At 43.8% G+C, this 20,893-nt stretch overlaps 1 protein-coding gene across 2 annotated transcripts in view; it reads right to left on the reverse strand.

Moving 5' to 3' along the window:
- Window positions 1-1,045: 1,045 nt before the first annotated feature.
- The window catches only part of tgfbr3 (transforming growth factor, beta receptor III), an 88,237-nt gene continuing 68,389 nt past the window's right edge, over window positions 1,046-20,893 (reverse strand). For both annotated transcript variants that reach the window (XM_035413844.1, XM_035413845.1), the window contains exons 10-17: window positions 20,399-20,554; window positions 17,903-18,052; window positions 17,032-17,205; window positions 15,082-15,378; window positions 13,222-13,348; window positions 9,423-9,470; window positions 9,158-9,265; window positions 1,046-4,626 (exon numbers count right to left, since the gene is read on the reverse strand). In XM_035413844.1, the coding sequence (XP_035269735.1) occupies window positions 4,508-4,626; window positions 9,158-9,265; window positions 9,423-9,470; window positions 13,222-13,348; window positions 15,082-15,378; window positions 17,032-17,205; window positions 17,903-18,052; window positions 20,399-20,554 (1,179 nt within the window). In that variant the 3' untranslated portion in view covers window positions 1,046-4,507. The remainder of the gene's footprint in view (window positions 4,627-9,157; window positions 9,266-9,422; window positions 9,471-13,221; window positions 13,349-15,081; window positions 15,379-17,031; window positions 17,206-17,902; window positions 18,053-20,398; window positions 20,555-20,893) is intronic.

The following is a 20,893-nucleotide window of genomic DNA, read 5'->3' on the forward strand; positions in this document are numbered from 1 at the left end:
CTGCTGAAGTGGATCAAGTTGTGGGAGTTTCACACAAAAGGTCAGAGAAAACCATTCATGACATGGCGAACATGAGCCACGAGCTGACATTCCACTTGTATTCTGTGAGGAAATACGGGGGGAAAGAATGAACACTTGAACTCAGTCGCTGGAAACATCCAACAAAGTCACAGAAGTGACAGAGCACTTGATGCAAGCCTTGTCAGGGCCTGGATACTCTGATCTGACCACTTCCTCTCCACACACGAGTACATAAGTGAACTTTATGAAAACAAGGTTTATGTTACAGCTGTTGTTTCACTGACTTAACATATAAAGAATTCGATGTGTGGTATGGCAAACTGCTGACATGATTATGAAACAATAGGGTATATGGTATAGTGACAGGACAAGGCATAGCCTACAAGTTCACTCATTGAAATTTACGCTTAGAATAACACAATAATTCAATTTTATTTTGTGCACTTTTAGAAAACAAGAGGCCTTAGAGAAATCCATTACGCCCATTGACAGAGAGGACCTCTCTTTAATATTTAAGGTCAGATTTAGAATTCAGCCAAATCGCAAATTACATTTATATTTCTACCTGCCTTGTTAATTGGTTTATATCTTAATCATTTATATAGAAGTAATTGATAATTGTTGATTACTCAATAAAACATATATTGTGATGCAGAAATTTCACAGAAAAATTGAAAATTCAGAAATCCCAATGACATTTCACGCATTGTGTGACATTGTTCATTTGTTTTGTGTAATGCAGTAGTGTTTTGTACTTCCTGTACCAGGTCTGTTTTCAAATTTTTCTGTGTAAAGTCAGGAAACAAAGTCAGTAAAACTACTGTAGTAATTAAACTTCATGCATGTAAAAATTGTGAGGGAACACGACCTACATTATATGCCTAAATTGAATGTAGGCCTACAGAAAATAATACTTAAGTACATTCAGTGTTTTAGTATCAGCTAAGACTGTTAATAGTACAGAACTATTTAACTTGCACCACATAGAATAACCATATGAATGAAAAAGAAAGACATCGTAAGATTATTTTTAATGATTACAAGAATTTATTTTGCATATAAAAAGCATACAAATATCATGCATATTTACAGCAAATATTCTTTACAACATCTTAGCATATTGTCAAAACCAACAACAAAAAGCTCTTAATGCTGGGGCATTCAAACTGGCCACCTCTGCGTGGATCCTGCTTCAACGAATATTCCACTGTAACTCAATGCGAATTTATGCTTCCGTTGGTAGCCATATTATTTATTAATGTCATTTTCCCTCCTTTTTGGTTAATGGAAAACAACTGAAAAAATGAAACACTTATGGGGAAAGGGTTGAGATGACGTGGACCCTCTCATTTCAGACACACACAATCGTGGAGCTCATATGTGAATGAACATTCTTTTTTTTCTTTTTCTACCTTTCACAAAGGGACAAACCAACTGACCGTGAAGCACGAGAAGACCACCCCCCCCTCCCAAAAAAATTTTAAAAATGAGGTAGAATTGAAATGGACAAATAGTATAAACAATAAATGTACAATCTGTATTTCAGAGGGGGTGAATTTGCTGAGCTTGAATCAAAGGTTTCAAAGGCGCAGCCATGAGGGTAGGTAACTCAATACGACTCCCTCCTTGTTGGGGAAGGTGAAGCCAATGCTTTCACGGCTTTGATTCCTTTCCTCACACTTCCCATGACTTCACTGTTTATTCTCAGTGAGGAACCTCCGCACATTTGACCATGGCAGGAGACCAGCACATTGTTACTGGGACTGATGACTAATATCCCAACAGGCAACACAAGACCACTCCCCTCCCACCTCCCGCAACAGGGATCCGAATTTGGCAAAGCTCACGTCTGTTGACAGGGCGCCAAGTAAGACTTTGACAAGCCCTTATCCAACAGCATTTTGTCAATATAAATTCCAAGGAAGGTAGTCCTACCCTTCCATGGTAACTGCACTTTACGGGTAGTTTGATTAGCATGGAAAATCAGACCCACTGTTCCACAGCCTAAAGCCTGTTGCTTGTCCTACAGTGTGTAAGCACCTTATAACATACCAGACATCCCAGCAACCCCTTGAGAACTCAGTGGTATATGAGATGAATGGGAAGGAACTTACAATGCTGTTGTACTGACCAGTGCTGATAAAGGAGGCTTCTAAGGTACAGGAATGCAGTAAAAATAAACTGACAACAAATGGCTTCAGATGATTGGTTGTTTGCGATACACACTTCCCCTCAGAACACGACATTCATAAGTTCTCAATAAAAAGTCTACACATTCAATTGAAAAAAGGTTTACAGGTTTGTTTTTGTAGTTTATGAATGGCAATGAAATAACATCAGTGACATCATAAAGGATATTACCATATATATATATATATATATATATATATATATATATATATATGGCTATGAATATGAATAACAGCTGCAACTGTGACTAATCGCCCTCATAAAAAGTAAAATATTGCCATCTATTCAAAAAGTATATTTGATATACAGGTTTAAAATATATTTAAAATATGTTGTGTTACACATATATTGTTCTTCAACATAAAACAACATTTACCATATTTTAAGTATATAACATTTCATGTTACTTTTTTGCAATGGCACATAATCCTATTCATGAGAGAACCGTTTTCACATTTTAAAAAAGACTTCAATTAAAAACAGACCCTAACTGTGTAAATTTAGGTTGGACACACTTTGAAATGAACAAACCTGCACAACTATAATTTCACTCGCATAGACTACCTTTAAAGCGCATTTACAAAGACAAATCAAGTTTGCAACAGAAAGAGACACAAAGAAAGGTATTTACAATATCGTTAAAAAAAAGTAAAATGGCACACAGCTTCACAGTACACAAAATAATAGGTTGGCTCTAAGTAAACACATTCAAACAAATAGAACTATACACACTTTCCACAAAAAATAAAAAATATAGCTGTTACTACAATACTCTGTTGTCTTCTCTGAAGACATCTATACGTGTTTATATACAACTATTACTCAAAAGCTTTGATATAAAATACATTCTGTAAGTAAAGTCTGCAGCAAGCAACATTAAAACAATTAGGTCTATATTAAACAATGAATAGCCTAAATATCGATGTATATCTTCCACTTCAAAATATATACATTGTGTATTTCATACAAGAAACCAAATCTTTCCCTTTTTCCTGTGTTTAAATTAATTCTAATTCCTGCTTGATTCCTCTTAAGCTCCAAAAAATACACAAATTTCTCAGCCAAGGCACATAAATATTATTACATTTTTGACATTCATATGATTTTAGTGACGGTGGGATTACACTGTTAACTCTATTTTCAGGGCAAATATCCAATGAAACAGTCCAAATGAAAGGCATAGAGAGGACTGTGTAAGCATGCATGGATGGATGTACAGTATACTGTAGCCAAGGGCACATACATCTGAATGTTAAACATTCAAACAGCGTCAGCATAGTCTAGACCAGAAAGAAGTTCACATTGGGAAAGATAAATGTATTCAATCAGGTGTATGATGATGTCAGTGTTAAAAGGAATGTACACGCATGTATAAAAGTTATATTTAAATTTTTAAGCATATTTCTCTTGTGGATCTGTGTTTGTGGATGAACGTATGAAAGACAGTGGTTTAAGACCTAACAAAAACCTTTTTTTTTTTTGTTTTATATGTAATGCCCAGTCCCTTGATAGTGTGTTCAAGTAGGCTTGATCCATCCATGATCTTTAACAACAGGTACATATTTCACTTATCTTACAGTGGATTAAAGACATTAAGCATAAAAACAAGACAAATACATTTGACATAAAAATAAATCATTTATATTTCTATATAATCGGTAGTACTGGCAGGCTGTCAGTTTCATCAAAATTTGCTTTTCTGCACTAGACTTCATTAGAGAACCCAAGAACACCGTCAGGATGCCACGCTTATTTACAAATATTCACACAAAAAATATATTTTAATTTACAAATATATGCTCTCTTTCATCTCGGGGAGCTATATGATAAATTCACTGATTAGCATCCAAACGCTTAAGATTTACAGGCTGTACAAGACTGGATTGACAACAAAGGGGTTCTCTCTGTGAGTGAGGGAGAAAAGCAGCATTTTGGGAAGGAGAAGATAAACCTGGCTGACGCTTCCCTACTGTCTAGTGTGTCTTAGCTAAGGTTTTGTCTTGGTTCTGCACGCAGCCACTTCAACAATACTTAGCACAGAAGTCTTGGATAGAAGTTCCGTTGCACAATTTAAAAGCTTTTTTGGATGGAGCAGAAAAGGGAATTAACTCTATTTGGGGGACATAAGGTTATTGCAACTCCTTTCTGGTTTTTTGTGTCGCAAAGCCTCAAAAATTTGACCCATCTCTGAATTCAATAAAGCAGCCCAGAGTAATTCCTCTGTGCCCCGGTAACGTGGACGTGGACAGTCCGTGGGGCCCCAGGGGCCCCCCCCACCCTGCGTTCCCAGGCCCCGCTAAGCGGTGCTGCTGCTGGAGCAGGGCGTGCTCTGCGTGCTGCCGATGCTGTGGGCCGCGCTGCTGTTCTCCGAGGCCGGCGGGGACTGGGGGACACGCCGACGCTTCGCCGCGTCGCCTGCACGGGGGAGAGAGAGACACGACAAACGTCACGGGGGAGACAGACACGACAAACGTCACGGGGGAGAGAGACACGACAAACGTCACGGGGGAGTGAGACACGACAAAGGTCACGGGGGAGAGAGAGACACGACAAACGTCACGGGGGAGAGAGACACGACAAACGTCACGGGGGAGAGAGACGCGACAAACGTCACGGGGGAGAGAGAGACGCGACAAACGTCACGGGGGAGAGAGAGACGCGACAAACGTCACGGGGGAGAGAGAGACACGACAAACGTCACGGGGGAGAGAGACACGACAAACGTCACGGGGGAGAGAGACACGACAAACGTCACGGGGGAGAGAGACACGAATGGTAAATGGACTGCATTTATGTAGCGCTTTTATCCAAAGCGCTTTACAATTGATGCCTCTCATTCACCCATTCACACACACTCACACTCACACACCAACGGTGAAAGGCTGCTTGCTTGCTAGGTGTCTTGCTCAGGGACACTTCGACACGCCCAGGGCGGGGGATCGAACCGGCAACCCTCCGTTACGGGAGCTGAGCACTCTCCGCTTCGCCGTCTGGCCTGGCGGCGGCGGGGCCGCAAAAAGAACCGTTTCCCGAAAACGCGATCTGAACACAGCGCCGCGCCATCGCGCCATCGGGCCGTTGCGTAACTTTGGCGTTATCCGTTCCCTGCTCGCGAGCGCTCCCGAGCAGGCGCTTTTAAGCAAAGCTGACAACCTCTAGCTTGTGAGTCACGCCGCGGGCGACCGAAGGGAAAATAACAAACAGATTGACCGCGGTGGCCCGCTCTTTAAACACAGCGGGTCCAGCCAGCTGACCGTGGCCTTTGGATGCAGAGACTCCGAAAGACAGCGAATGTCGATGGAAAGACCCAGGCTCCTTTTTCCACTTCTCTCCCCCCCCCCCCTTTATCGGCACGCCTGTTTCCACCACTTCAGCCCCGTCGGCAGAGCAAACGTCGGACGGCCCATTCTCCCTGTCGAAGGAGTCCTTTATTCCTCTCTTTCACAAACATGCGCTCCTGTTTATCCAAAGCTCCGAATCAAAAAGCAAAGTTGAAACATCTGTTTGTTTTACACGTTTGACAGGATGATTTTCGTTAAAAAAAACAACTGTCGACTAGCTTGTGAATGTCCTCCTTGCCTGCATGGCTGTGTGAGGAAAAGCAGATGACCCCACCTACGTGAGACTTGGCCTTTCGTACCCAACGATGTAAGAAAGAGGCAATAACACGTTTCCTGACCCCTCTGCCCCCTGGTGCGAGCGACAGATACGAAGGCCCCCTCCGATCCCCTCTTTCAGGCCCCTTCGCTAATCTCTGCCCGAAGAGAGCTGCCAAAAACTCGAGCTAAAAACAGAACATCTCCTCACACGCTGCTCCCCAACCGAGCATTGCCTTTTAGGTACTGGGATCGTATGAAGCGTGGAGTAAGCTTCAAGCAGAGGCCTCCCGCTGGCCTTTCTCTGAACAAACCCTCGCTCTCAGCTAAAACATTGCGGCCCTGTAACCGGATGCGGGGGGAAGGGGTGGGGGGGGAGGCCGGTCGACGGCCGCCCGCCCGCCGACCTGCTTCGCCAGCGGTTTTTCTGTTCGGCCGGCGCATCCGGCGAGCGGCACCGCGATGAGGAATGGAACTGAAAACCTTCGACCTCTGATGGGGATTTGTGCAGAGATCACCACACTTCATTAGCAGGGGCATCCTGCGCATTCCAGCCTCGACGCATCCTAAAATAGAAACCCGCAGAAACCTCTGCATTCCATGTCAAGGACTTTAATGCGATGGCTTCCTAATTATGAAACCAATCTGACGGCAAAAAACTAAATTTATTTTAGAGAGCTGCATGTACCTGCTATTAGATATGGAGGCGTTAGAAAAGTCGTTACCAAGAGACTCCCATTCAAGACTGAAATGAGATGTAACTGCACGTGGAACCACTCATATTACCCGCAGTGAGTTTTAAAGGGATAGTTCACTTCAGATATTTAGAGAAGTTTCCGATGACCGATCAAATTTAAAGTGGCTTGTATAGGCAGTCAGGGTCTGTGGTCTAAAGCAAGAAAATACACTTCAATTAACTCCCAAACAGCTTGCACGGTTTATGTTTCCAAAGCTGTATACATGAACAGATAATTTATTATAACATTTACTCAAAATTACAGACATAAATATCAGTTTTTATTTCATGTCGGTACTTGTTTCCTTGAGCTCAGTAGTCTGAGGCTACATGTAGTTCCAACCAGAAATAAATTTAAAAGTAACCCTGTGAAGAATAAATAGTCAATATACCTACGCCCAACATCTGGAGGCATGATGTTAATTATGTAAATGCTGCTTTGGAGTAACCAGAACCATATATTCTTGCTTAGGATCACAAACCATAAAATGCCCCTATGCCAGCCATTTTAAAGCTAGCAGATTATCAGAAACTCATCTAAATATCTACAATATTTTTTTGAATGCAAAAACTATGTGGGCTAATCGAAAATATACACTATGTGGGAACATGCTCTCTCCATCATGTCTTCTCAGTTCAGCTGGTAATGGTCCCACAACTTGTAAGCTGGGGCTGACTGTTCTGCCAGGCAAGGGGAGGGGTGTGTGCTCTCTGAACGGTCTTAGCCCCCTCCCCTCCTACCTCACTTCCTGCCAGACTCCAAGAGAGTCTGTCATCTCAAACTCCCTCCTGCATTCCCCTGTCAGCACCCGTTATGTTTGCCACCTCAACTGAAACCCAAAAAGCTTTTCACTCCTGAAAAGGTGGCTTCAAGTTCTGACACAAAACCCAGGAGGAATGGGGTGGCTGAAATAAACAGACCACGGGCACATTCTGTCACACCAGAGAGAGGCGCTTGCACCGTCCAATTATAGGGCCTGTTTTCCCATCGACTTCCTGTGAGCGGCACTGCCAGTCCAAAGACAGACCTGCGCGGGCCACCAGACCTGCCCACGATAGCACACTTCAGAAGCTAACCGGGTCCAGCAGCCATATCACCATACACATTTAAGGGAGCTTACAGGTCTTGCAGTACTCTTACAGTGATTTCCAGGTAGCGCAGTATCACCACAGGAGCTCACTGTGTCGTCATATTAGACAGGGAAAAGCATTAGATGGGGAAATGCAGAGGCGGTGGTGGTATCTGCAGGAACTGGAGCAAACCGCCTTCCCACTCCTCACTGATCTTTGGGCCCACAGGAGAAATGCGGCTAAAGCACTTCTATAGACTTACAAGTTCGCAAACCGAGCACTGGGGAGCGGATGAAATGAAAATAAACAACAACCACAAAAGCTTTTGAAATATGTAGACCCCTTTAAAAGGCCACACCTCATTTTTCTCTGATGACATTATTTATACCTATGGCCCAGGAAGGACATTTTTTGACCATTAGCGTCTGGTGGAAAAAAATGGCTTAAATTTATCCACCTGTCTAACTGCCTGATTTTTCTAAGAAATGGTAATAAAATTAAGATTTTTTTTACAAACACATGCCAGTACAAATAGCAGGATACTGATATGGCCATTCTTTCTCATTTTTCAGCTCACCAGCTTTCTGCAAGAAGTATCAACCATTAACAAATCAATCCTGGAGCACACTGAAACGTACCTCTTCACATGACAATACACCATCCAGCCACTGATGACCCTACCAAGTTGCAGGTTTCAAGTCACAATTCTGCCAGATGAGGCCTCCTCTGGCTGGCACTTCTCTTTATACCACACAGACTTTGCCATGCATCATTACATAGAGAAAATATCTGTTCTGCATTCAAGCAAGGCATTGCAGAGTATAAACTAGCTGTGAATTTTCCTACGACCTTTCATTCTGTTTCACAGACAGGCTTCCCTACTAGGTTTCTTGTAGGACAGAAACAGGGATCAATCGAGGTCGGCTTAACGGATGTGTGGATCAACGGCAGGGGTCAGAGGTCACAAGGAAACCGGAATATCTATTGCGTAAGCTCAGCTGGGCCAGGAGACGGCAACCTTGCCACTGGACCCGCTGTTCCTCCCAAGGGTCAGAGGTCGATCTGGAGATGGTGAGGGAGGTCTTGGCGTCCAGCGGCAGGATTGTGTTTCTTCCTGTGCGACCAGCCTAGAGGGTCCAGGAACCCTTCAAAAAGCCCAGAGGGGGGGGCGGATCGGGAATTCCGGCCTCTCTGTGACCATTGTGCCGAAAAGACCACTGACCGCTCCAAAGGCAGCGAACATTCCAAAGAGACAAAGAGAAAAAGACTTGCGGCTGCTGACTAACATGACACATTCTCAGTGAAGGAGTAGCCCTCTTAGATCATTATCTGCAATGGAAGACAGCCCACTGCTGTAAAGCGCGGCGGTCCTTTCCGTCAAGTGAAAACTAAATTTAGCAGAGTGCCGCTCATATATGTTTATTGCAGTGTCCGCTCAGAAGCTTCCGGGTAAAGAGGCAAACTGAAAAGCTCCCTTTCAAAACATAACTAGCCTGCCCAGTGACACAGGACAGACAGACCAGAAAAAGAAATATGAACTTACCTGTGTGTGAGTAAATAAACCACAAGGCCCCCGTCAAGAGAGCCCCGATCACGAACGCGGTGAAGGCGATTCCGACTACCGTGGGAGTGTCAAGGACGTACATTATACCTGCAAAACAGAGATAATTAGCAACAATTCAATAGGAATTCATTGCTATTCTGATGTAGGTTATTTATTTGTGTTTTAACATTCCCCCAAAATTCCTTTCACCCCCACACATTTTTTTTTTGTTGACTTATCTAAACCACCACAATATGGGACTTACTTTTCTGGCCATTTTCTGGAGTCTGCGGAATGGTCCGGATAGTTGGAACTGCAATGACAAGGTAAAAGCTGTCAACTGAAAAGCTACACAAACTGAGTTATGCATCTCCTATACTGACATAGCAGAGACATTACATAAGTCTGTACCTGTCTGAAATTCAAAAATAACTGAGGGCCAGCTCATTAATGATAAGGATTCGCTTCTGACAAAGAAAGAGTGAAGTTGACAGAGCAATATTACACCTGGCAACCTCTAAGTGTGCAGTGCATTGTCCATCTGTCAAGTGGTCATGTTGGCGTATTTTTGATCAGCTGCAGTAATGTATACACCAACACATCTCACTGAAACCTCTGCTTGCCTTTGCATGTTGTGTTACCTAAGTTACTACAAGCTAATTCAATTTCTTGAGAAAATACTGCTAAAATTAACCTATTCACTTCGAGCTTCAGTTCTGTTTTACCGGAAAATAAAATCTCTAGGATGGTGTTGCGTGATTATGGATATACTCTGTTTACAGACAAATGTCTGTGCAATGGCCGTTTTGTAACGCTCAGCGTGAGAGTTTGGTTTGGGTCCAGGATAACCGCACAACGGCAGCTATTCTCGGAAAGAACACCGAAGGACTTTTATTCCTCAGACGGCCGATGACAGACCCTAACAAGAGCTTTCGGCCCTGCTGGGGGCAACCTCCAGATTGCGGCACCCTCTTATCGGTCTCAAATGTGCTTGTTATGTGGACCGCGCAAAGCAGGGCCGTCAACACTGCCAGCCGCGCAAGGATTTTGTGGGCTGGGGGAAGAAAAAAATTCAGGGTGAGGGACGGGACGCAGGGTTTGAACCGGAGCCAGAGAAATGAGCCTGGGACCGTCCTTGGAGCAGAATACCATTACAGGAAAAACAAGTAGAGGCGAGGGGGATAAATACATATGGATCGAGCTGCTTTGTGAGCTAAGTTGTAATAATAAACCCGCTGGGAACTGGCTGAATGGGATGCAGTGTCCATGATGTCCTGGAGGAGTAAGAGGAGAGCCCTGCTCTGGGACGACAAGCCACCCCGCTACGTCCTCACTCCTCACTCACCTACGAAGGTCGCGGATCATTCTTGTCTCAACTTGTGAAATTGTTTCCTCCTAGCCCCCAACCCCCCACCCTCTCGACTATACAGCACGTCCGTTCAGGCAGCCATTGTTCTTTCTTTTTTTTTTTTTTTACCATTCCCTCTTTCCCACATGCCCCATCTTCAGGAAAGAGGGAAAAGGCAAGGCTACATAAAAATTCATGAGTCATTGCAAACACTGGGTCCATGGAGCCAACCTCGTTCCCAAGCCAATGGACAGCGGTTGGAAGGGTTGAACAGCACATTGTTATGTGCCTTGTATGTAGTTTTAATCCTGCTTTTTTTTTTTTTTAACAACTCCCATAATCCTAGATATTACGCATCTAAAAATGTAATCGTATTTCTCTGCCCTTAGCCAGGTTAGTTAGTGTGGACTACAATTCCTTCCATGGGGACACAACATTGTTATTTTGCTTTATTATTTTTGAAGGTACTCTGGGTGGAGTTTCACTTGCCGTTGGAGGTACACTATTTTCACTTTTGGTTTCAGAATACCAACTGATCGTCTGAAGCTCAGCGTTCAAAGTCGCCCTGTGCCCAGTACCCTTCGAAGACTAGCCAGGTTTAAGTCAGATTTGGATAGGCAGATAAGGACCGGAGTTACTGGTCGGTTTGCAGTACGGTCAGTTTCCCTTACCCAGGCCCCACTCTTTTTCCCTTATCATTCATCCTGTTACAGTCTGACCCCAGACCAGGTCAGACAAGGTCTGAGTCTGTTGCCTACTTTAAGGTGAAAACAAAAAACCAGTAGAATCTCCGGCTCTCCAAAACCAGAACTCAAGGTCCCCGGTTCACCACAAAAGTAGTGTTACAATTGAAAGTAATATCTAATTTGCACAGATGCAGTTGTACCCCTAGTTAACATTAGGTGGATGTCAATGCCCTGTATGGCTACTCCTTTCAACAGCTTTAAATTTGGTAAAGTAAAAATGGCGATTCAATTTGGAGTTGTGTACAGCTGCAGACTGAAAAATAAGATTTATTGCCATGGCAGCATAATAAAACAGCTCATACAGCAGTGCTTCATACTCTTCCCTGCACCAAATGCCCACAAACGGCAGTCTTTCATTTGCAGATCAAAATGAACTGACTGGGATCGTGTCCAGGGCGGGACTTTGAGACCATGAAAGGCTGCCTGTTTTCTTTGCCATTTCAGCATAAGAGATCCCTTTGTATAATAAACACGCTTTGAGCCCGAGGCCTTTTTCATTGCGTTTATGCCATATCTGTGTTTACTTAATTGGTACCAGGGAAAACAAACTCGGAAAACTGGCATCAGTCAGTGCACACTCTGTGTATTGGACAACTCTACCCAGATCTTTAACCAAATGCTTTATCTTGTCATGTAATCATTTACCACAGATGATTGGAGGCACACAGAATAAATAGACCATAGAATGCCTCCTTGTTTAGTGTTGTCCCATATCACCACGCAAATTTTGGCTGAAAACAACAAACAAACCAAACAAACCCACTCGAGACATCACAGCCAGAAGGGTCAGGGACCAGAGGAGGATGTTATTGGGCAGTATTGCTGACAGTGTTTGTGATACCCCATGTGACCTACAGCACTCATAAAGCACTTTGCGATTAACATGGAAAAACACATTCAAGCGCAAATACTGACTCGCACCACCCACTGCTCCCAGTACTCCAACACCACCCTCTCATTGCCAACGGCTGCTGGACTGCAATAGCGCCTGCATGATACACTACATGGCCAAAAACATGTGGACACCTGACATTCAACATCTCATCCAAAATTGTGGCCATTAATATGGAGTTGGTCCACCCTTTACTGCTACTTTACTTCCCTCCTGTCTTCTGGGAAGGTGTTATACTAGATGCTGGAGCTTTGCTGCAAGGAATCTGCTTCCATTCAGCCAGAAGAGCATTAGTGAGGTTGGGCACTAATTGGGCAATTAGGCCTGGTTCGCAATTGGCTTTCCAGTTGAGCCCAAAGGTGTTGGATGGGGTTGAGATCAAGGCTTTGTGAAGGCCAGTCAAGTTCTTCCACACTGTTCATATGACAAAACCATTTTTATATGGACCGCGTTGTGTGCCTGGGGCATTGTTGTGCTGAAACTGGAAAGGGCCTTCCCCAAACTGTTGTGGAAGCACAGAATCAACGTGATTGTATGCTGTAGCATTAAGATTTTCCTTCACTGGAAGTACGGGGCCAAGCCCAAACCATGAAAAACAACCCCAGACCAAGGGGTGTCCAAATATGTTTGGTCATATAGAGTATCACCAGGCCTCTGATTACAAGTTAATGAGGCAGGCCGTTGGTTAGCTGCAGTTCACCCAGGATGGCCAGGCCCCACAGAACAGGGGAGAGGCAGGACGGGTAAGTGGAAACAACTGCAGTTCCTTGCTGTATTTCTCCTCTGTCCCCCTCACTGTCCCTACACACCGACAGGCAGGGTGGTGGGACTCAGCTTCTCAGGCTTCCCGCCAAACCTCCTGCACTGGCCCTCTCTGTATCTCCAGCTCCCCCACGCTAACCAGCTCCAGCTGGAGTGCAAGCTTCACTCTCGATAGGGACGATGCGGTCCACCACCCCCCCTTCCCCAATGACATTTTTGGCTTCTTTTTTCTTGCCTCTCAGAACTTCCAGAAAGTCAGGCCCGTTCAGATAAAGCAGGGTTATTATCCTATCTAAGTGGCTTGCTCTTAGCTCACCTGGTGGCTCTGGAGGCTTGTGGTCAGACACCACCACCAGTGGCTTGGTGGAGGTCTTGGTGTTCATCGCCATGGCCAAGATGAGATCCACGTTGACGGAGATGCAGGCCTCGTCTGGCTGTATGCACTGCACAGACACCAGTATCACATCAGAATCTTAATCATCACCAATGTCAATCAATTGGAAACGTGGCCACCATCTTTCTCAAAATATAGCCTGTCGTCCTGAGATTATATTCAAAAGCAGTCTTCCACTCTAATCTTATCTGGAAAAGACCTATGTGTGTGAAGGTATTTGTTTAAGCTCAGCACAACGACACCTGATTCTAAAAGAAAAACCTGCACACACAACTGTCTTTTTCAGATCAGACCGGACACCCGTGCTCTAAGCAATTAATTTTTTTTTTTTTTAATTTTTAAGCAATTAACATCATTTCCCAGCCCATTATCTAGTTCACGGCTGCCCAACTCTATTACTAGAGATCTACTGTAGGTTTTCACTCCAATCCTAACAAATCACACCTCATTCAATAGCTAGAGAGCGTGTTGAGCTGATAAATAGTTTAATAGAGAGTGGCAAATTAGGGTTGAAAGAAATGAAAAGCTACTGGATGGGAGATCTCCAGGAAGAGCATTGGGCAGCCAGGCTCTAGCTGAGTTCTACAATTAGTAAATTAGATTTGTTTTCATCTGTTAGAAACTGGGTCATTTTCGGTCAAGATGTAAAGCCCTTTCAGAATACAGAGCAAACACTGTCCCATTATTGTGATGTCGTTGATTTGATTTGTGGACACTAGTAACACCGTGCAAAGCAAAGGAAGGCTCCTTAGGCTTACTGTACTGTACTGTCTCACTGTATTTAAGAACTGTCTGTTTCAAATAAACAGTTCCAGGAAATTTCAGTCTAAATGGTACTTTGCACAGCATTGGCTCTTCAGGGCAGCCATTCAAGTGATTCGCACTTCAAAGCGTCACAACATGGTGTTGACAGTTTAAAAGCCATTTTTCATAGTGAGCTGACACATAGTTGGACACATGCTATGAGCAGTAAGAAGTATGCTGTTTCATAACGAAGAGATAAAATTATGCAAGTTAGCATGAAGGGAAACCACAGCATCATGTTTAAACTGAAAAACGAAGTTATTTCATACTCTATTATGTTGAAGGTAAAACTTAACTTACTTATTCACATTTCAAATTATTTTATTTTTAAAAATCCTGTCATCATACCACAAAATGACAATAAATGCCTTTCCAACTAATCTGTTTCAAATTCACCTTAATCTAATTTAAATGCATTACATATGACCACAGACCACGCATATAATAGCGTAGAAACATCTCTCTTATTTTGGTCCAAAACGTACACATTTGTAAATGTTAAACAGGATCTGGGACTCTCTTCAAGACTTCATCCAAAGGCCACCACTACCTGATCTCCTAGCCTTAGTCATACCACTGACAAATAGAGGTTCTTATCGTAAAATATGCTCTGCAAGACAAACAGCACCACAATGAGTAAGAATGTCAGGGATGTCAAATGCTAACATGTGTAATGGCTTATCCGCTGGAGGGAAAAGCAAAACTTGAAAAAAAAATTTCTCCAAAGTATTGTTTTTTTTTTTTCTTCAGGTGCTTACTTAGGAAACCTGAAGAGATTTATGCTTCCTGCTCAGTTTCGAAGACAGATTGAAACTGGCATACAAATCATGTGAAACAGTGCCAACGGCGGGAACTAAAACACATGCCTTTAGAGCCAGCAGGCCTGTCAGGGACCTTCGGCCTTTAAAAGGCAGGCGTTTGCGTAAATGTGTGAGCGAGAAGGACGGTGGGTAAGGAGGGGCAGGGCGCGAAGCTCACCTTAGGTAGACCTCGGTCATCTGCGTGTCTCTTGGTGCAGGGGGACATCTCGCAGTGCAGGAAGAGCAGGGACACGTTGAACTTTGACCTGAAAGTGAAGCTGAACCTCTTCCTGTCCATCTGCGCGTGCAAGACGGAGAAGTCGCCCCGCTGGGGGTAGTACTTGATTGAGTCATCCGTGGGGCAGATGTTCTCGATGAGGGTGTAGTCGGAGGCAATGGTGGGGTCGGAATTGGGTGAGACAAAGCAAGTCTGGATCATAAACCCGAGGTCTTGATCAGCTTTAGTCACTGAAACCTACAGAAAATAAGATGAGAGAAAACGAATGAGAGATAATTATTTTTTATACCAAGATAACAGGAAAGAAATGTGATTTGAATGGAAAGGTAATCACTGCTCTCCTAAACATAATATCAAACTAAGTAAAATGTCAGTGCTTCAACAGGAAAGCACATTTCTAAGCTTACACAAATGGGTTCAGTGACCATGGGACATATAAACATGCTAAAAAAATATGAAGAATATTTCTATGTGTATGATGTGCATGCCGTTAAAACATCACTCGTTCTGATTTGACTGTCCTATAGGCAACACAAAAAGTGCATTGGTATTAAGTTTAATAGCCAGCACCTAGCTAGCTGGTCTGGTCTTGGTACTCTATATAGTAACAAGAGTGAAATACCTTTAGCCAATTGTGTAGCCTATAGTTCCTAAACTGCTTGCTTGCAATGGCCAGAAAGTAAGAAAATGAAAGTGCTAGACACACCTGGAAATGGGTATGCAAAAGGCAGCCAAGGGTGGCAGTCATTCACACGAGCAAACGCAAGTCACTGGAGGACTGAACAATTTTTTTTTCATGGAAAACACAAGCCAAAGGAACAGTCACAGAGGTCAGCGCTCCAAGACTCACAATTGAGATTTAAGTCCCTTCAAATGTTTTAAGAGGATCTTTATATCCGCTAACCACAAGGCATTTCCTCTACTTACAACCCCTGTATTTTTTTTTTTTTTTGGTCCTTTTTCTGAAAAGCTACACGTTTTTGCTAACGGCAGCGAGGAACTGCCAGTGCTGTCAAGGCGCTTGCTCACTCACTTAGCTTCTGCTGCGAGTCGCGATTACAGCACAGCCCGGGTTACGAAACACCGCGCTGCGTATCGGGGACCTCTGACACGACGCAGCGGGCGGTAAATCCCGCGCCTGGACGAGATATTTAGCGTTTGCGCTCCCACCAGTAAGGGCACAAGAAGCCAGGAACCGCCAATAAATTTTGTCTTGTCTCAATGTGCAGCAGTTTGAAATCTCCCCACAGCACAGGGCTGAGACACGTGACACGTAAGGAACGGTGGGAAACGGCTCTCTCTGTGACCTCCGGGCCTGCGTCCACGCTGTCACGTGACCGTCGACCTCTGAGTCCTCCGTGTATCGCGCGCTCAAAGACGTCCGTGGGAGGGAACCTGCGTTTTCTCATTTGGCTCCCTGATTGTTTTCACAGGAGCGTCGGCGGCATCTTCTTCTAAAGCCGCGGAGAGGCAAAAATGCTAGACTCTCCCTGGAATCCTGACATTCCTTTTGCACTGGAGTGGTCTCAAAGGTTAAGGAGAGGGAGATAGGGGTGCTGGCTTTGAAATGCTGGAAACTGCATCTGACCGAACGGGCTTTGATTTCGCAGGAGCAAAAGTTTGTGAACCAGACTTAACATTTGGTCGTCTGTACATTTTGACTGATGTGCTGTACAGACTAACTGTGGGATACACACATGCACACTCAGACCATTATATAACTGCTACTCTGCAAATAACCTCCAATTCATTCCAAGCCGTGACTATGCTTACTACAGCTCCCTGTCATGTGGCTATTATTTCCGAAGGCACTAACAACATATATAGTGGGCTTACATATTTTAATATGAAACACAGTCTTGTGTGTTTAATGCATCGTCTGAACTCTACCTCAACAAAGATAGGCTTGTTTTCGGAGGTGGTCACAAAGGTCGCGGGGTAGCGGAAGAGGTTGGTGTTGTAGAGCTCCATGCTGAATGTCACGTTGTCCACCGGGTCCTTTCCGGGGCCAACCCGGGGAAATGGCCCCGGGGGGTTCTGGTTCTTTCTGTATGTGCAGTTAAACTGTGGAGAGAGTCAGGGCAGTTATCAGAACAGCAAGGCAGCACACGTCCCAAAGTCATTCACCCCACCCACCCCTATCCCTGCTGAGAAACCTTCACCTTGCATTGTGTAGAGGGATCACTAAACCCAATAAAGAGGTGCTGCGTGTCAGAGCCAATAGGGAACAAGTGAGGGGAATGGAGGATGGGGGGAGGAGAGAATGCAATTTTGGATTAATGTCTGGGAGGACAGAGTGGAAGGTTTCCAACACTGGGTCGGGCTAAGTTCAGAAGGTAGACAAAACACAAAGGCTCGGACAGCTGACCCCTTTGTTATGGAGAAGAAACTACCGTAAGAAACTTGTCTGCCACTGAGGGACACTAGAGGACAGAGGGTAAGACCCCTTGGCATCTGGGCAGTGTGTATGCCAATTACCAGACCTCACACTTTTCACTAAAAAGCCATATCAAGGCAACCCTTTGGTTTATATTGCAACTGTTAATACATTTCTCCACTATGTTCACCCCACCAAACAGAGCAAATAAATGTATAAAAATATGTTAGTCTGCAGGAGTATGACTGAGACTGAGGAAAAAATAAAGTTAGAGTTCACCATTTTGGGAACATTTAGGCAAACTAATGCAATATTGTCCAAAGAACACACTCCAATTCTTGACTCAGCTTTTGAAAAATACATACTGAGAGGGGAAGTGCCTACCAGGATTGAAGGCCTAGAACCCATGGGTTCAAAGAATGCTCTCTCCATGCCCTCAGTGTCCACCGGGAAGCCAACGTCTCCAGACTCCATGTCATCATAATCCACGGGCCAACCACTCCCATCCTCAGATTCGGATGGGTTGATGAAGACCTGCCAATGATAACGAGACCAAGGCAGAGTGTTAACATTTACTTGGACGGGAGAAATTTCCCAGCAATAACCTCCGATTTCATCACATTTCGCTCTTGAATGAGGCTATTTCTCTGTGGAAATCTGGAGTGGCTGCGAGACAAGGAGACACAAATCTGTGGATGAACGTCATACGGATTACATGATTCCTTGAGATAACTGGCAAGCCATTCGGAAACAGATGAGCTGGAATTAATACATGGGAACATCTAGCAATTTCGAAACCAAAATTCCCAAGGCAATTCCTTGTTACATACTTTTTGATTTCTCATTTAGAAACAAACACACACACACACACACACACACACAGTTCAGCAGAGAGATCATAGGTTTTTGAGAAAACAGGACAACTGTAATAGAGCACGATGAAGGGCGTGTTGTGCTCTTTCATTCCAGTTGGCCACGACTTCCTCTTTTAGACCCTTCCAGAATTGCATTCATTCACATAAAGTCAGTATCACAGGAATTGGACCACAGCTGCAAAAATGTGGCGATGGCAGCAGCTTAGCCTCAGTCTCAAAAATGAACATTCCTCCCTGGCCTTAAATTTTCTATGTCAATGTTGACTGTGAGCCCAGTGAATAGAGGAAAAAAAGGGGTTGATGCAGATACTGCCTCAGCTTGTTAATCAAAACAAAATGGTTCGGTCTGTGATGTCCCATATTAACGACCCACAAGGTCACTGGAAGTCAGAGGGCATGCGTGCCTTGCGGATTGATCATACCCAGAAACCTAACCTCATTAATGACATTTGAACAATGGGGTGACAAAGAAGAATAAGAGGTGACCCGAGCAGGGGTCGATTCCATTTCAATTCAGTTAGTTAATGAAATGAATTTGAATTAGAATGTCAACTCACTAAGCAACATCATATACACTGTAGAGCCACAAGTTTGTCTCTGTTTTTTTCTGTGTGCTTCAGTTCTCTACCAGAAAGAGGTGGATTGACTGTTCTGTCAAACAGTTACCCAAATTACTCGACTCCAATCATCCAGGTTGATAATATGATTGATTACCAGTAATTAAGCAAAGAAAGAGTATTAATGATAATAAAAACATTTGTAGAAGGGGTATATTAAAATTACAAATGAAATGAAAGTGATGAATATCAGAAACAATTCAAAGGAAAATTCACGGATCTAAACTCCGTGGTTAATTATGATCATGATCAGCTGTTTAACGGCCTCTTCTGTCTGATTCATTATGTTCAGTGAAAACATGTCAACATGTAGAGATATCATAGGGACTAGGTAGGGAACTGGGCTTGTAGTACTTAAACTGAATTGCATGTTGAAGTTGTGTAAATTGCTGTGGGTAAGCTGTCTAAATAGCTCTGGATTAGAGCATTTGCTCAATGGTAGTTATGTAAAGCAACACCTTTTGGCAGCTGGTTACAATAGACTTGTACAAATAATTTGTAACTGTACAAATAATCTAATTTCCCAGCTCAGATCTACACCTTTTCTGTCAAAACCTGGACATGAGTCTAGTGGGAGGGTTGACTCGTTGAGCCTGCACAACGAAGACGCTGAGTCTTGGTCTTGATCTTAGGATCAAGACTCCTGACAACCGCACAAAGACGTTGTGAACTGGTTGAGAGGATCGTGGCTTATTTTGGGTTGCAATAAATTACAGGTAATTAATGTCAATACAGTGCATTGTATCAGCAGGAGGGAAAACAAATAAATCAATTGTGATGTATTTTACTTGAAGAAAAAAAAAAGAAATTGTAAAGCATCACTGTCTATCCCATCTGTTGAAGTCATCAGTTAAATTTTGAATAACATCCATTTGCTGCTCAATGCTGTCTTATCCCCTGCTGACAGATGATTCACCATTGGCGTTGACCTTAAACCTCAATTGATGTTATCTTCTTTGCGTGATTTATGGCTAAATCGCATTTTGAGCGAAATAAATGGACTCCATCTGTGTGCAGCATGCTACGCACATACTGCTGGACTTGTTTTCATCACCTGTTTTGCATTTGATATTCCAACCAAATTCTCCTTCCCTCCTTTCTCTCCACCGGTGTTAGGTCAACTAATTGTTTTCATAAATGTCACAATTAGCCACTCAGCTCAACACTTAGTTACTTGACTGTGAGGTCTGGGTGCCTACAAAGACCTCTGAAGGGCAACAATCAAAAAAGGAAGTTTAAATCCCTGCGGTTCACGTGACCGAGACAAACTGGTGGCCCTCCGCAGTAATTAATTTCCTGAATAGACCGAATATAAATAAAGTCAGATCCCCTTATTACGCTACAGAGACAATCCTCCTCCAGTTCACCCGCATCGACAGTTCACTCACCGAGTTGATGTAGATGACCACGGGACTGGGAAGGAAAGGGTATTTAGCAGTTTGGCAGCCGGTCAGCGGGGTTTCCAGGATGTAGTGGGTGGCGTTGGACGTAGCTGTGCATGCAGGGTCTTGCAGGGTGAGGTTGGCTCCTCCGTACCCGCTTGCCTGTTGAGATGGACGAATGCTCGCTAAAATAAAACTGTGCACGTTACCAAACTAGGTTTCACTGCCAGCAAAGAAATGCAAGCCAACGATTTTACATGCAGTCGTGCCTCACAGTCATTATGCAACTTTTTTTTCCCTCATAAAGTGATTGCACCCGCTGATTTAAATATAACCGTAGGGTCACAACATTAAAAATAATCGTCTGAAGTAAGTCAACCACCGATTGCTTTGCCTCAGTTGATCATCGGTGATGTCAATGTGGAGGTTCCTTGATCCCTGCAAACCGAGCCCATGAAATGCCCACAGTGTTTCCCAAGACGAGCCTCCTAAAACGAGCCC

Source organism: Anguilla anguilla, chromosome 4 (assembly GCF_013347855.1).
Source record: "Anguilla anguilla isolate fAngAng1 chromosome 4, fAngAng1.pri, whole genome shotgun sequence".
Classification (NCBI taxonomy): Eukaryota; Metazoa; Chordata; class Actinopteri; order Anguilliformes; family Anguillidae; genus Anguilla; species Anguilla anguilla.